This window comes from Lolium rigidum, chromosome 5 (assembly GCF_022539505.1).
Source record: "Lolium rigidum isolate FL_2022 chromosome 5, APGP_CSIRO_Lrig_0.1, whole genome shotgun sequence".
Classification (NCBI taxonomy): Eukaryota; Viridiplantae; Streptophyta; class Magnoliopsida; order Poales; family Poaceae; genus Lolium; species Lolium rigidum.
Window position 1 is genome coordinate 244,433,007 of NC_061512.1, and position 17,773 is coordinate 244,450,779.

The following is a 17,773-nucleotide window of genomic DNA, read 5'->3' on the forward strand; positions in this document are numbered from 1 at the left end:
AGGTAGGCAGCAAGGAGGAGGATGAAGAGCCGGCGAAGATCAGTAGGCCAGGGTTGTTCGTCCCGGCCATGCTAGACCACGAGCCGGAGATTGTAGAGCCAGTCCCACACCAATGGCGCAATACGGGCGCAGCAACCTTTTGCTATGCCCTGCCACTGTTCCCTGCTCCCTTGGCACGCCGTTGTGGGTTGGCGTGTGGGTCGCCCAAAACTCTTGCCGAAAACAAGGTTACAAGTAGATCATGATCGAGCGCGCTGTACACTTTTTAGTACTCGTATAAAATTTATAACTTTGCTATTTAACAACCGAGTGTTTTTCAATTCGGCAACAATCAAATTCTTTGTGCGTTCGGTCAGTCTCTAGTTTCTTTTCCGTTCGGTGCCATGAGGTTTGGGCTGGACCGTTCTTCTCTGTTCAGGCTAAGCGTCAAGCACAGATGAGTAGCACTAGGATAAGAACAAAGACTTTCTCCATGTTGTTCATTTTGCAAGAATTTAATATGCGTTACTCGCATCACTGAAACCTCCCATGTTGCCATGTTGTCATATGCATGTACGGAAGTTTTGCTTAATGAATGATGATTCAGTGATTTTGCATGGCGTGTCTCCAAACATTTTTTTTTCAAATTTTAATGAAATGTTCATTTTGCAATTCCAAACCATAGGGAAGTTATTTTGATTATGAGTCGCTGCTTTTAAAGAAATGTTCATTTTTTTACTATGGTATGTACATGAGTTTTATTCGTAAATACAACTGTAAATACATCTTTTTTTGTAAATTCCACTGACAGTTCTAACGTAAATACATGTGTTTTCTCGTAAATACCACTGCAAGTACATGAGTTTTTCTTCTCCATAAATCACATGTAAATCAATATGATCCCCCCCCCCTAAAATACCACTGTAAGTTCTACTGTAAATACAAATGAAAATACATGGGTTTTTTCATAAATACTACTGTATGAACCACTGTAAAACCACAAATCATGAGTTTTCCCGCGCTGTAAATACATGAGTTTTTTTCGTCAATCTCATGTAAATCACTATAAAACATGAGTTTTCCCGTAAGATACCATTGTAAATACATCAGTTTTTCCGTAAATTATATGTAAATCCAGTGTAAATACGTTAGTTTCTAGGGAAGTAAGGACTAATTTTCCTCTTCGTATTGGTACAGTATTACATATTTGTGTTTTTCACGGGAAATGTAGATAGGGACATGGAAGAAGAGACCTGCAGATTCCCGTTCGGAATTAATGAAGGGAATGACAGAAGTGGTAGAAGGAGGGAAACAATCTTATTGGTCTATTTTCCTGAGTGTTGGTGAAAAGAAAAACAACCGAATGTGAAATAGATAGTCCCTATATTTAAGAAGTTTAAGTATACATACGGCATCTGCATAACTAAGAGGCACAGATTCGCTCAAAACAAATCCAGATAAAACTACGGAATCTAAGGGGATGGAGTGCCAATCCATAGATTAGGTTGTCACCCATGTTGGAAAAAAAATCTCTTCAGCTTATTCTCTAAATGTATAGATACCTCCATAAACATGCTACGATGGTCCACATGTTATAGAGATGACCGGTAAACGGAGTATGCATTGGTAGATAACGTGCATAAGAGGAAAAATTTTGTCACTAAAAACTTGTCAATCTCTACAAAGGAATAGCAACCAAATAATAGCAATCCCTGCCACCCTAATAAGTAATTTAAATCTATTATCCACACCATTAAGAAAATTTCTAAATATATTTGCAACATATTTGGATGACTGGTCATATAGATCTAGCAAACTTGCACTAGTAAACCGTGTTTAATAGTCTCATCGTGATGGCAGATCCATATTAATTGCGGCTCACAAGGTGTTTTTGGTGATGATTACACCTCGATGAAGATACCACGCAAAAATTTTAGTTTTAAGTTCCACATCGTTTTGTTATTGTCCACTAGAATATCAAACTGGATCAAATCTTTGTACATAGAATTCATAGAGAAATTACCACTCTGAATAAGATTGCATTGAAATTTATCTGTACCCTACGTCAACTTGACAAATGACATATGCTCTAGCAAAGCATTATGAGTAGTTGTTGAACTCTCATTTGTTCTAGCAAACCACGCAAGCGTCTCAACCAGCCGGCAGATCATCGTTAGATTTCTTGGTGAGGATTTTGTAGATGCATAGCACACAAATGTGCACGTGTGATTTTCCTGCTTTTATCTAGATAATGAATCGATTTATGTGGATGTATTTTAGTTGTAGATACATCCATAGCTACCTAAAGTTACGGCTCTTCCCCAAATCCACCAAGCTTCAGGATGTGTCCGCTCGTCCTCTCCTTGGCGACAGCTGCCCATCACCCTCCCATCTCCACCGGTCAAGACGTTCCCTCCCCTTCCTTGCCGCTTCGGCAGCAGGTGGGAGGGGGGACCTTGTTCCTCAACTCTGTAGTTAGGGTTAGGGTTTGTTTGTTGTGGTGCGTCGTTGGGGTGGTAGGAGTGACGCCCAGGTGAATAAATCTGCCACAACTCTACTCCCACACCGGCTTGACCTTCATGGCGGCATCTCGGATTTGATGGCAACGTTTGCTTGTCGATTCTTCAGATCAGCATCTTGGTCTTCTCGCCGCTCTTCGGATCTGGCGAGATCTGTTTCTCGATGTGTGGCTGACGTTCATCGTTTTCCATGACGACGTTGGGGATCGGGGCGAGGTGGATGCTCTGGAGCGAGGATGTTGGTCCGAAGGTGGTGGATCTGTCGTTGTCCCCCCGACTGACGGGATGTGGCGGATCATGGTTCAAGGAAGCACGGGGCGTCCCCGGTCAACGTGCCACAGTGACATGTGCCTCGTTGGTTACAACGGGCCTATTCATCGACTCACAAAGCCTCGTTAGCGATGGTGCTTATTGGGATCTGGCAATGGTGGAGGCTGTGTGCTTAGGCGGCGTTGGATATTTGCGGCGGTCGCTAGTTTTGGCGAGGGCAGAAAACCCTAGGAATAGTTCTATATTTTTCTATCTTTTAGGGTTCTATCTGCAAAGTTTCCGGGAAATTTGTTTTCTCCTGGTCTGTTTTTCAGTTTCCATGTTTGTTGGTTCATTTTTTTTCGATAAAGGATGTTTTATTACTTTGATAAGCAATTACATTCAGCCTCTGCATAACCAGGATGCTCACAGCCGTTCAAAAGTCTGAAGTCAAAACATATAAAAAACTAGGCGAAATACATATCGAAATGATGAATCATATGACGCCTAAGGTGAGGGTGGGGCTGCTATCCGTAGACTATTAATGAATCATATGATGTTTGTTGATTCATGTAACTTGTTTTTCTATTAATGAAATGAAATACGTGGTTGCTCTAAAAAAAACTACTTAAAGTTACGACATTTAATTTAAAACGGAGGGAGTAGATTTTTCATGTTATTTTTGTACCAAAACTCTCCGGGCCATAGGGTCCATTTTACATTTTCAATTTTTATAAGCACCTGACGCTTCACGGTCGGCGTGTCGGAGGACATGGTGGGCGCATGCAACGGCATGCTATGTTTCCTGAATGTCCTGGACGACGCCATCAGCATCGTGGAGGTGGAGCCCTTCACTGGCGAGTTCATCACCCTGCCGCTGCCACCGACGACAGAGAGTTGGCATGACCACTGGGCCTACTGCTTCGGCTTCGATACCTGTTCGAGGCGGTACAAGCTCCTCCATCTATGTAATGCGTCGGTGTCGGATCAAGGAATGGTGTACGTGTACACGGTCGGAGAAGACACAAACTGGAGGAGTGTGCATGTCGCCGGCGCAGCGCCCAGCGACTTGCTATAGCTTCCCTAAGTTGGTCGACGGAGCCGTGTACTGGTCCGTGACAGCAAAGAGCTCGCTCACAAAGCTCGTGCGATTGGTTCTAGCAACGGAGGAGGTCACGTCGGAGCCGCTGCATAGGGTGCACCGTCTGCTAGGTAAACATGGGAACGGTGGCATGTATGCTCATCGAATTGCGCCGGCGAGCGATGATCTTGGCTCGGGGAACCTGGTGCTTCAGACGGCCACGAGTTAGCAGGACGCCTGCAAAGGGGCCATTGACAGCACGCCTATCACGCCCACATGCAATGCATGAGGGTTGTTCATCCCGATCACCGCAGCCCAAGGGAGACGAGCCCCACACGAACAAATGGGTGCAACGACGCTCTGCTATGCACCGCCGCTGTCTCCTTCTCCCTTGGCACGCAACTTTGGCAACCTTTGAGGGTTGCACTAATAATAAAGCTACATGGAAATCGGTGGTTATATTTGATCATTTTCTGTATAAAATAGACAACTGCGACTTCATTATATTATAAAAAATATGTATAATTTTGGTTAAAACACATGTATAATGTACTTTCCTATGTTACAGAATCAATTGGTTAGTCCTTACTTATTCATTTTACAATAGACTATCAAAATATATTTTTATTTGTACTTGAAGTACGATATAAAAAAGAATCACTGAAATATACAGATGTGTTTTCCCCAATTTAACCTTGGTCTGCTGATGTATTTTCCCCAATATAACCTTGGTCTATACTCTCTCCGTTCCAACGAAGGGAGTACATAACAACGGGATGCAATACCCAGTGGCTGTTCGTCCCAGTCTCGTCTAACTAGGAGCAGGCAGCCATAGTAGGACGAGTCCCACACCAACACGGCATAAATGGAAGAACGTTTTGCTATGTCCCCGCCAGTGTCGCCTGCTCCCTTGGTACACTACTTTGCCAAGTTTTGAGAGTTGCACAAACTACAAATGCAGAAATCGGTATTTAACTGTATCTATTTTTCTTTGATTCATATCATTAGCCCTTCACTCATGATTTTAATTCTGAATACTGCTTAAATCATCTGACACACCAATACACTGCAGCCCTTGCAATAATCATTGCTCCAGAAATTTTGCTAGTCCTAAGCAACAAAAACACTAACCGTAGGCACATATTTAACAGGTTTATCATGATTTTGTTGACGAAACAAATCTGCACATCAATTGAACAAAGGAACTGTTAAGACTGTAACACATCCTTCATGAGGGCGTCCATCAGAAATTTTCAGAGGGCGTAGGCACCAATAGCTCCAGCTTATACACCTGACTTAATCTAGGTACATATCTCAGGGAGAACGGGACATTTTAGTTGCAGATGGGTGATCCTCTCTTGTTTCTAGTCACTCAAGTTGCATCCGCGGATATAAGGATGATCATACTTTATATACCTTGTCCAATATGGGCGGTACTTAGTCATTGCCAGCTCCAACCATGGCTTCATGTTCCCATTGTAATGAGCGACGGCGGCATTGTCTATCTCTGAGCGGTCTATGCTTGGGTTGTATCCCAATCCAAGGACATGCCACGATTTATCAAGTGGGTGTGTCAGCTTGTAGAACGTCATGAGGCCAGGTGGAAGTGTCCCAAGCTTCCAGAGAACCCTGTCTTCATTCTAGCACAAGAAAACAGCAGGACAATGTTAGATATGATGGTGTATTTGAACAATGAGATCAAACGACGATAATATTTGCAATCTCACCATGTTTTGCCACTTGTGGTAGATCCCGGTAATATCTTTGTTCTTCCACTGCTTTAGATCAAAGATGTTCATCCCATAAGCCCAACCACAAGCATTAGGATCAAAGTTACGAGCAATATGCGGATTTGAAAAATTAAGATACTTGTCAAAACGGTGGAAACTCTGTCCACATGTCTCCACTGCACCATTGACCTTTCCATTCAGATCAACATCCCATAATCCTGTCAAATCTTTCTGCACAACTATGTCATCATCCAGGAAAAGTATCTTATCCAACTTCGGATAGATCTGTGGGAGATAAAATCTCAGGTGATTCAGCATGGATAGGTACTTGGGGTTACGGTACTTTAGGTTTGAAGAACCTGCTGAAAGAGTAGTGGGACGATCAGCCTTGAAATAATACTCTTTCATGGCAGCAGACTCCAGTTGCCGCAAAACAGGACAGTATGATGAGTTCAACCACTTAAATTCATCCACATTCTCAACATGAATGGTGGCCTTGCCAGGTGGGTTCAGCAAAAACCACATGTTCATGGCTCCAAAGTTTAACTTATCAGTCACCAGATGGAAAACATGTTTCTCAGGCTCCTGTAAAGGTTATATCAATCATTATTACTTGAAACAACTATCATACTAGAGTGCATTGATAGGAGAATCTTGAAAATTACCTTAGCATTCATGATGGTTGAGTTCACAACAACTGAGGCAGCCAATACATTGTCCGAGAAAAGTGCATAATGGTAGAGCGCTGGATTTTCCAAGTTTTCACTTCCGGGGAACTTTCGTTTCTCCAGAGGAAGAAGATAGTAATCTATAGTTAAGCGCATAGACAAGCAGTGAATGCTGTTTGGAATTGTCTTTGCAGCCAACTGGCTAAGAAATGTACTCTGCTTCTTCAAGCTCCTGACATGTTCATCTGCTGACTGAAGCATTGCTCTTAGTCTCTGAGTTACCACCTTGCAATCATACACTTCTTCTCTGGCCTTAGATAAAACTTGACCCATTACTCTCAATTTCTCAGGTGCACTGTAAAGTAGCATATGTGTGAAAAGGGGTACAACGTAAATTATCTAAGAAATATGCAATAATAGATGCACACACAGCACACCTGTGATGGAGGTCAGCATCAACAGTAGCCTCTCCAACAGCCCGCTGGCTTTCCTTGATTCGACTCTGCAGTTCTTGATAAAGATCATGCTTGTTCTTTGATTTTGCAAGCACAGAATAAACACGAGCCATAATAATTTGGTCCCTCATCAACCTAACTGTTGAGTCTGAGTTCTCATTCTCATTCTCTTTTCTCCATATGCTGTATTTCCCAAGGACAGCAGAATCTACAGCCTTTGATCGCTCAATAGCCGCATTCTCCAGCTTAACATGTGCTTCATCATCTTTCAGTACCAAATCCGTTGCTCTCTTTTCTCGCCTTTGCTCCCGTAATTTCTGCATCAACCAAATAGTGCCAAGAGGTTATATGAAAGAAATTTATATCAACAGAGGCAAGAATGTATCAACATATATACAGAGTACCAGTTTCATACCCTTCGAGCTATTTTTACTGCTGTGTCACCTTGATGTCCATCTGCGTAGAAAAATAACTTTATTCTCTACTGTCGAGTCGATTTATGTAGATGAATAATTTGAAAGAAAAAACAATTTATGTCTATACCAGAACCATCCTTGGGTGGTTTATATGTAAGAGATAAATCATGTTCTGCAGTACTGTTTTCAGCTTTTGCCTTGTCATCAACATCCAAACTAGTATTCATCTTGTGATCGACTAGATCATCAGTTTTCCAAGAGGGAGATGCATGATCCCTGAAAAAGTCAAGATTCAAAGTGCCCGTTTCTTGTTGACTGGCAGCTATAGCATCGATCACCTGAAACCAAAAAACTGTGACTGTAAGCATAGTAGAATTGAAGAAACATAATGTTTCCTATGTGAACAGCATCACAGTGCATGGTTATTGAATAATCATAACACCCATATCATTAATTACAGACTGGATGAACTCACGGGGGTTAGGAACAAGACAGTCTAAAGTAAGTACAGCCCCATATGAAGTAAATAGAGAATGCATATGTACACTACTGACTGCAGCATGTCCTGACCTCCTTAGACAGAACAGTTTTCAGATTGTTTGTCACCAGTTGCTGTTGCCAATCTGTTTCCTACAGGTCAGGGTTTAAATGTGAGATGAATCCTGTAAAGATAGGCTAGTAATTCAATGTGAGACCAATCCTAAAAAGTAAGGCTAGTAAAACAATCAGCTCAATTTTAGAATAAGATATATACCTGATTGCCATTCGCACCCTTGGGATCTGCAGATGAACGAATTATGCAATCGCTTATTTATCTGAAGTTAACGAAATGATGCACGCAAAATATTACAACAGTGTTCCTAAAACCTACTCAAATCAAATCTAAATACAGGTAAATAAGGTTTAAACTGTTGATAACGCCGCAGAGGGTGTGTCACTCATGCCTGGGAGGATCTTATAATGTTCTCCCCCTTGTAATTGAGTTCGCTGCTTGCACAGCAAACTGCAGGTTTGATTTGTTATATCGCTAGTAAAATGTCAAGGGTATGCATTTCGGCTTCTCCTAACAGAAGCCTCTTACATCCAATGCAGGAATGACATGCAATCCGGCACAAAGAGGGCAACAGGAGAACAATATCTAGATAACTTAAATCAGAACGTCCACTGCCTCTCACAAGCTCGTGATCCTTCCCAGTTTCATATGCTGCATTTTGGTTTTACAGCTTCGCAGCTAAAAGCCCCATCCAAACCTAGCCAGTGCCCACCACAAGACACGGCACATCAATGTCTGGATAGCAATCCTAGACCACTCAAATCAAATATAGACGGGTTCCACTCAGCGCATCAAAACTCGCAGCCTATACGAATTGAAACGGAGATGGACCTGCTGATCGCGCAACGGGACCCGAAATCGAGAAGAACTGATGACGCCTTGTACCTATATCTACGGCTTAAAAGTGAAAATTCTCAGAAGAAAGAGATGGCTTATGGAGTGAGGGCGGGACGGACCGGACGCGACGTGGACGTGGCCGCGGCCGCCGCTGCGCGCGACGAGGAAGATCGACGGCGCGACGACGAAGAGGAAGACGAGGACCACCACCGGCGGCACCGTGCCGGAGCCGCGCCTCGCCCCGCCCCCGGCGCCCGCGGTCGTGTACGGGAGCCGCTTCGGGGTCGCCATCTCCGGCGAGCGTGCGCGGGGGGGAGGGGGGCGGCCTTGGCCCGATCCGGTCGGGACGCGGCGGCGAGGGGCTCGCCGTCGCCGGAGGGCCCGCGCTTCCTTCCCTCTCTCGCCTCGTCTAGGGAGTGGGGATGGCAAGCGAAGCGAGGAATGTACAACTGTCCAAGTCCAATACAAGTGGGCCGGTAGTAAACGGGCCGTTAGTTGTTTAGCGCAATAGAAGCCCACAAAGGGTTGTTCGCAAACCCACGACCGGCGTGTGGGCCGGATGGCCGGTACGACCCCATCGCAGAAAATACCCACGACAAACTTTAGTTTCCTGACCTTCTCTTGCCGAAAAACGAAATGGTTTCCCAAGGTTATCTCCAGCGCATCTCAGAAAAAAAAAGGTTATCTCCAGCGGGTGATCCATCCAATTTGGGCTGTTTGCGCGCTTCAGCGGGGGAATACATAAGGACCAATCCGTCCGTCCCGACGCATTCGTACCCCAAATTTGGGAAACCGATGCGTCGGGCCGGACGCTGCGGGGACAGCGAGCAAGTTCGGCCATGCGTGTCGCGGATCCACCTCGAAGCGACCCGAAGACAAAAGGCTGATCGGCGGCCGTGTTTGCCATCAAGGTTGCCGCTGATCGCTGCGTTCGTCGCTGAAGTCTGCACCCGTCGCCTGAACTCATGCGTCGGCATTGAAGCCAATGGCGTTGGAACCCACACGGGCGCTGCAGGACGTCGTCCCCGACAACTACGACGAGGAGGCGGCCACGGCCGCTGCTCTTGCCACTTCATTGGCCAACCAGAAGGCCAAGTGGTCCTGGCTAGGGGTGGATGACATTGTCTAGCTCTCGGCCATAATGGCGCAGCACGTAGCATCGCTGGAACCACCACTACCATTGCCACCGCATGCACCACCAAAGGCAGCGTGGGACGGCCAGGAGGTTCAACCACCTCCACCACTGCACTACGGGCCTCCTCTGCACTATGCGCCACCACCTCTGCACTATGCACCGCCACCTCCGCTGTATGCAGGGACGGAGCCAGGAATGGAAGATAGGGGGGGCGAAAATTATAAGCATCAAAATCGTAGCTTTTTTTAGTCTCACAACACAGTAAAATTTAATAGGTCTAGATAATCAAAATATGCCTGTTTTTCTGAAATATGAATGAACTTACATATCTATCAGTTTGAACTCGGCTTTACGAGCACGAAGATCGAATGTCTCAATAATTCCGTGAACACTAAATTTTTCTGCTATTGCAGTTGACACTGGAAAAGTGATCACTTACCGTAAAAACCTCTCCACCATTGAATAACCAGATGACTTACCGATCTTAATTATTCCCTTTGTCAAATCAGCAAGTGATTTGCAATTTTTGATCTCCAGATGGTTGGATGTATCAAGCTTGAACCAATTAGCTTGAAAAAATTCTGAATTTCGGCTCTTTTGCTCTTCATGTCTACACAAGCGAACAATACAAAATCCCTAATTAATCTAGTGTACAGGGATAAGCTAAAAACAAAGAGATCACCAGTCAAACAAATCCAGGAGATTACATACGGTGATACGGGAGTAGACAACCTTTCTTCCTTCGCTGATTTCCCCCATCGTCGCTCATGCTGTGCAGCCGCCGGTGACTCTTGACTTGGTGGCGGTCGGCTGGATGCGAGGCGTCGGCCGGTCGGCGCGTCCAAGTCCGTAATGAAACGATCTCCTGGCCGTGCGTGCTAGGCTGCTAGCACCTAGCGCTGCTCAGGTTTTCCTTTTTCCTGTCTAGCATCGAATGGGCTCTTCGTTCTAATAATCTCTTGGGCTTAATTGTTGTTTCACGACATGGGCTTAGGCAGGATTGGGGCCGTTTGACGAGAACTGACAGGATAGGGGGGCCGAAGTAGACTGGATCAACGGAAAATTAGCGATATGGCTACTCGTTTTCAAGGCACGAGCGATTCGTTAGGGAGGGTCTCGCCCCCGCTCGTCCCCCCTGTTGTATGCGTAGCGAGCGGAGGTGCCTGCTTGAGCGCAGTAGCTCTAGATGCTGCCGCCGTTCGTGGACCTCGTCTACAATGACGAAGAAGACGATGGTCATTGAATTAGTTTAGATTTTCGTTTTGAAGTGCACCAGGAGCGGCAGGCAGACAGACAGAATTGAAGCGCAGGAGGCATTTTGCACGGAGACGCACTATGACTTCCATGAAAAGCAGGTCATCGAGGAGGGCGATGCTGGCAGCCGGAGGAGACGTTGTGACCTTGAGGCGTTTCTCCAGATGTCGCCACCGATGATCCTTTTTTTTCTCTGCGAAACGCAGTACAATCAAAAACGCTCGCACAGACGTGCACACACTTCCTATGTATGATCCATCTTACTAATCCTTCGTGGCTTCCTTTGCTTGAGCCTGTGTATGCCTACTCCGAACATCATGTACAAGTTTCACCTAGGAAATGTATTATGTATGGGCCAGTCAGAAAAAAAACTTCCAGATTATAAAATGCTTTATATATTTCGCTGTTGACTAGATACATACACTAGTAAAAAATAGGCCTATTGTCCCGGTCTGTAAGAGATTTTTGTCCCGGCTGGCCAACCGGGACAACGGGGGCGGGACAATAGGGGGTACCTTTTGTACCGGGCGGATTACCAGCCGGGATATATAGTCCGTCACGTGGCTGCGACGCAGGTGTTTGGGCTGGAGGACCTTTTGTCCCTTCTCGTAAGCCCAACCAGGACAAAAGGTTTTATTTTTCTTTTTCATTTATCTTTTTCATTTTTTTTTGTTTTTGTTTGACTCGTTACTTTCTCACTAGGATCATTGTTCGCACTAATTACACTTAATCTATACTCAAATTCTAAACTTGGTCACTTAGCGGTAGGTCTCCCATCCTCACACTACTCCACCCTCAGCACGCTTAACTTTTTGGTTCCTTCCTACTATACTCCCGCGAATGTGATTGTAACTTGTTGTAAATACTATCATATCAATCATATTAACTCTTATGTCATTGTGTCATATTTTTTCTATTTTTTAAACCAAAAACAATTATGTAAGTAAATAATATATGCTTAACTATTAGAAAAATGTGAGGAATTTTAATATGAAATAATTTTGTTTTATTCATTTATTAATATTATTATCAAATAACATATGCATTATTCAAATAATATGCCCAAATAATTAACATGTTTAAAACTTTAAACCGCAAGTGGACAAATAATATATGCATAACTATTAGAAAAATGTGAGCAATTTTAATATGAAATAATTTCGTTTTTTTATTTACTAATATTATTATCAAATAATATATGCATTATTCAAATAATATGGCCAAATAATTAATATCTTTAAATCTTTAAACCGCAAGTGGACAAATAATATATGCATAACTATTACAAAAATGTGAGGAACTTGAATATAAAATATTTATTCATTTATTAATATTATTATCAAATAATATATGCATTATTCAAATAATATGGCCAAATAATTAATATATTTAAACCAGTAAGTGGACAAATAATATATGCATAACTATTAGAAAAATGTGAGGAATTTGAATATGAAATAAAAAAATTATTCATTTATTAATATTATTATCAAATAATATATGCATTATTCAAATAATATGGCCAAATAATTAATATATTTAAATCTTTAAACCGAAAGTGGAAAAATAATATATGCATAAATATTATAAAAATGTGAGGAATTTGAATACGAAATAAATAAAATCTTCATTTATTAATATTATTATCAAATAATATATGCATTATTCAAATAATATGGCCAAATAATTAATATCCTGAAATCTTTAAACCGCAAGTGGAAAAATAATATATGCATAACTATAAGTAAATTTTGAGGAATTTGAATATGAAATAATTTTGTTTTTATTCATTTATTAATATTATTATCAAATTATATATGCATTATTCAAATAATATGGCCAAATAATTAATATCTTTAAATCTTTAAACTGCAAGTGGACAAATAATATATGCATAACTATTAGAAAAATGTGAGGAATTTGAATATGAAATAATTTTATTTTTATTCATTTATTAATATTATTATCAAATAATATATGCATTATTCAAATAATATGGCTAAATAATTAATATCTTTAAACTGCAACTGGACAAATAATATATGCATAGGAGGAAGGACACGAGCAAATATAGACTTGACGGCCCGTGCAAAGGAGGAAGCAGCTTCTGATGGTATGACACACACCACAATTTGTGCAGTTCAAGTTGGGAGAGGAGAACAACGATGATGAAACTAATGTGCCAGAAGGGATGAAAGGTATGGCACCCTGGAAAATGTATCCCGCAAGAATATGGTCAAATAATGCGAGGAATTTGGATAACAATAAAAGATTCGATATATTGAAAGATTCATATATAGTTCATACAAATATAGAAGACCACCATCTACTCGTCATCTCTAAATATTGAGACGATCAACATGACTATTGTAGCCAACTAGCATCCAATGTCTCCTAGCAATCTCGAAGCCCAGGCGAGCGTCTAGAGCAGCATAGTGCACTTGCTCGTAGCTCAATGAAAAATTGGACCATCTAAAAATGAGCTCGTCTTCTTCTTCTTCTTCTTCTTCTTCTTCTTCTTCTTCTTCTTCTTCTTGCGCAGCGACGTCCATCTTCTTATACTTCTGCTTTTTCTTCTTCCCAAGATTTGTCCCAATAGTATAGTTTGCCAGATCATATAGACTCGGGGTGGGCTTGTTGGTTGGGTTGGGTAGTAACTTCTGGAGGTCGTACGCAGAAGTAATACGAATGTCGTAGTGAAGCAGCATTTTCACATCATTGCCGATAGCAGCGCCGAAGAATTTGATGTTCCTGTCCTACTTCATCGACGTAACAAATCTGGAACACCAACGTCTCGAACGCCACCGAGAGCTGAAGGACGGCGATACGCTGATCACCCGACACGCGAGGATCGCTGAACTCGCAGTCTTAAGCCGACACACTTCCTCGTTGCGGCGTCTAGAAAGTCCCTCTTCACGCCGCGGATCCATTTCTCCACCCTTCTTGCACAGAGCGCGACCGTGACCTTGAAATCCATCCCTTCGGTCACGAAGTGGTACACCCGAGTTGGAGGAGCCGGGTAGCGCGTCATCGAGTCCGAAACGTCGACGAAGAGGAGCTTTTTTTGCAATGGTGATGAGATGGAGAAGAAGGTGGTGTGTGTGACAATGGTGGAGAAGATTTGAGCATATAAATGAGTGGAAGATGAAGATGAACAGGGCCAGCCACCGGTGAGCAATTCCCGTGGCTGGTCGCGCCGGCGGTTCAGATTCCGGCGACCCGAATTCTGTACCAGTAATGGCGAGGACCGATCGGTTCCGCGCGGGAACGAACGGTTGGACTTTATGTCCCGGCTCGTGTATCCAGTCGGAACAAAAGGACTGCCAGCAGATCGTAAAAGGCCTCAGACCCTTTTGTTCCGGCTGAAGCCTCAAACCGGGACAAAAAGGACTTAAAGAACCGCGACAAAAGGTCCTATAGCTTCTCTGTGATTTCGGAGCGACGTGGCTAGCCTATTTGTCCCGGCTCCAGACTGGACCGGGACAAAAAGCCTAACAAAAAGTCAGTTTCTACTAGTGATAATAAAACGAAATGAACGGATGCATACAATATTTCTTAAAAAAACCAAATTTGGAATACGCTGATGCCACTATACGAGGTAAAGCATAATTTCGTTCCCGTATATGCTCATGGGCTGGCGTTTGTTTTCTTTTCGACTTCAGATTTTTTGTTTTGTCTGCTGGTTAGCGCATGGACTTGCTGGCATGTAGTCCACTTTTTGAAAATTTTGAAAATGACATTTTTTAAAATAATATGAACTTTTTCTAAATATAGGTAATGATGTATTCTATCAAACTGCAAATATTCAACTCAAAATACCTTATATTCTAGATAGTTTAAAAATACAAAAATATATATCTCAAATAGTGAACAGTGCAAACTTTGAAACCTACAAAAATACTCAGATTTTGTCATTGCTTTTTTAAAGAAGATTTTGTCATTGTTGTGTTGCCCAAAATACAGTGGTGTTTGAGTTTAGATTTTATATGTTGATAGAAAAAAAATTATGAACATCCAGATTATCTTTCATAATTGTTTGCACTTTAATATGTGGAAAGTCATTTTGGCTCCCGAGCACCAGTTCTCTCAGCATATCAAAAAAATTAAATTATACTTACATGTTTAAAAATTATGAAAGAAAATTCTGAAAGTGGTTGATAATATACCCACAGACGTGCAAAATTTCAATTTTAAATATTTTGTAGTCTAAGCTAAATAAAAATGACAAAGTCTGCCCTTTTTTAGAGATTTGAAATCACTATACTCAGATCTACATTTTTGTTACTTTTGTTTAGCCCAAACTACACATTATTTCCAAATAAACATTTGCTCGTTTGTGAGATACAATACTGGTTATACCATGATTTTTTCTGATTTTTTTACAATTTAAAAATATATTTTTTGTATAAAGAGATCATTGGTGCCCATATGAACCAAATCGCTGTCCTTTAATATGTCATTTAAAAAAAGTTAAAAAGGCTTACATGTAGCCCGAGATACTTCCAAGTTTCTGAAATATTTTTCCGCAATATAACCATGGTCTACACGTGATAAACTCATCCTAGAGCCACATATCTGACTCATCGCTAATATTTATGTATCCTAAATTAACTGTGTTAGCATCCAATTTTATCCTCCCGTCGACAAAAGCAAGCTGGAATCGTTGAAGTTGAACAAGCCGCATGGAGTAGTCGGATCCGTAAGGCGCTTCAGTCCTTGGGTGGATCCATGGAACTTTGGTTCCAAGACGGATCCATCAACTTCTTGGAGGCGTCGTTTTTTGAGAGTCTGTATTTCAGGCGTTATCTTGGTGGTGGATGTATTGTTGTTACTAGGCTTGGGATACCGGGACTTTTATTTCTTAGTTTTCTTTTCTCTTTTTTTGCGGTGTGCATCCGTACTATCACTAGGGTATGCGTTGTTGGAGAGGCTAGGTGTAATTGGTATCTTTTGATATTAATATATTCCCTTTATCAAAAAAATATGAAGAACACATCAATAGCGGCGCTCGCATGAATATTCGCGACTTATGATTTTGGATTTGCACACGGCACGGCTAGTCTAGCAAGAGACTATCATTGTGTTTGCTTTAATGCGATATTGCAGTAGAGATATGTCATGCACAAACTTGCTCTTCCACCTAGTAAAGCAACACTTCTCTTGTCTGGAGATTTTCAAATTTCCAGTAAGCCAAATGTTCCAACAAGCCATGATAAGCACTTCCATGAAGAAAGGATGTGGAAAACTTCCTTTGCATGCTCCAACACTAATTAAAGGTCATCAGATGGGTGCCACTCTATCTATAAATAATTCCATATCCGAGCACTAAAATTGCACTCAAAGAAAAGGTCAATGCGGCCCTCATAGACCCTTAACTTAAAGGGCACAACTCACAAACAACATCATAAGTAACTTTCCAATGTCGACGCTGCAGCAAGTCTCTAGTGTTTAGTATATCTGGCAGTAATAACCAAGAAAACACCTTAGACTTCATCATGCAACTCGATTTCCACAATCATTTAAACACATTTAGGACATTATATGAGCATGAATGTGAGCATAAAAACTTCACGCAGAATATTTTTCACCCCAGCAATAGTGCCATGTATCATTCTGATCAGGGGGTTATCATGAATCACCTCTATAATTTCCTCCAACTCCTGAAATGCTTGATTGGACAAAGGGCGATAAAACAGGCTTGCCAAGTCGTCTCCGAAAGACTATCATTGAGTACAAAATAAAACAATCTTGGATATCTTGACACATCGGCTGGGAGGAACCATTTATCGTCTAATTATCAGTCCAAAAGAGCACTGTATCCCCATGACCATGCGATGCCGAAGCCATCCTCTGAAGTTATCAACTTGATATAGCCTGTCCCTCCACCAAAAAGAACCACCAAGCTTTTCCTCATGATGAATTTTCCCATCATAAGCAAACCAAATCGAACGTACCCATGGGGCATCTTTTTTTATTGTAGTACTTATGAAGAAACTTGATCAATAGAGCACCATTTTGTTTCTAAAAATTCACCACACCCAGACCACCTTTTAGCTTCGGTTTGCAAATCATTTCGCAAGCATCCAAGAAGTGCTTAGCCCCCCCCCCCCCCCCCATCTTTATCTCGCCATAAACAATGTCTGAAAATTCTATCAATCTTATTTGTTAAACCCGTAGGAAGCTGCAAAGAAAATAGAAAATGAAGTGGCATAGAAGCTAAAACTGAATTAATCATGTAGAGACGAGTACCCTGGGAGTCTGGGACAAGAAACTTGAACTAGAAGTGAGTTTCCATTCCAACTAACAGAGGCAGTTATGCAATGGTGTTTTCACCGTCTCGACCCGCACCTGCCACTGAAGCATGGAGGAGCAAGAACAGTAGATAGATAGCTTACTTCATTTGTTCATCCATAAGTGGTACTATATCTGGAGGCATTCGTGGGGAAGTGCCAAATTAAGCTACATAGAATCCATATAACATAATAAATGAAATGACCGAGATGCTAGATCTATTAAAGGCAATTTGTTTAGAATCTCATTGATTATTATTACATAGTAACCATTCAAAAAAATTATTACATAGTAGCACGACTAGAAAGCATCTATCATCAAAAGTATTGACTACTTACACTACACGAGACACATGCATAAGACTATTTCCAGGAAGGAGCAGCCAGGCGTACCAAGCAACGGGCCTTAGCTGCTATTGTCGGAAGCATTTAGCGTCTCCACGGGAAGCCTGGTGAAGAAAACAGGCCCAAACAATAATCTATAAGGATCATACAGTGGAGTGTAGAAATGTTTAGTCCACCTTGCTAATCTAGGGAGGTTGAGACCAACATACAAGGGAGGCATTTGGTTGTGTTCTAGTCCCTTCGGTCTTTTTTAATTGATTTA

At 42.0% G+C, this 17,773-nt stretch overlaps 1 protein-coding gene across 1 annotated transcript; it reads right to left on the reverse strand.

The window, feature by feature from the left end:
* Window positions 1-4,955: 4,955 nt before the first annotated feature.
* On the reverse strand, window positions 4,956-8,793 carry LOC124651938 (polygalacturonate 4-alpha-galacturonosyltransferase-like). The gene is made up of 9 exons (XM_047190957.1): window positions 8,607-8,793; window positions 7,852-7,877; window positions 7,668-7,727; window positions 7,225-7,435; window positions 7,097-7,137; window positions 6,664-6,998; window positions 6,224-6,581; window positions 5,556-6,143; window positions 4,956-5,468 (listed from the first exon to the last, which is right to left on the reverse strand). Exons 1-9 carry the CDS (start codon window positions 8,776-8,778, stop codon window positions 5,193-5,195), a joined length of 2,067 nt encoding a protein of 688 aa, XP_047046913.1. The 5' UTR covers window positions 8,779-8,793; the 3' UTR covers window positions 4,956-5,192.
* Window positions 8,794-17,773: the final 8,980 nt, after the last annotated feature.

Bases quoted from the DNA above. Each gene is read 5' to 3' on its own strand.
- LOC124651938 (XM_047190957.1), bottom strand. From the start codon at position 8,778: ATGGCGACCCCGAAGCGGCTCCCGTACACGACCGCGGGCGCCGGGGGC. The intron at 7,138-7,224 runs GTATAGACATAA...TTTTCTACGCAG, and splicing joins ACCACCCAAGGATGGTTCTG to ATGGACATCAAGGTGACACA. The intron at 6,144-6,223 runs GTAATTTTCAAG...TAACCTTTACAG, and splicing joins CAACCATCATGAATGCTAAG to GAGCCTGAGAAACATGTTTT.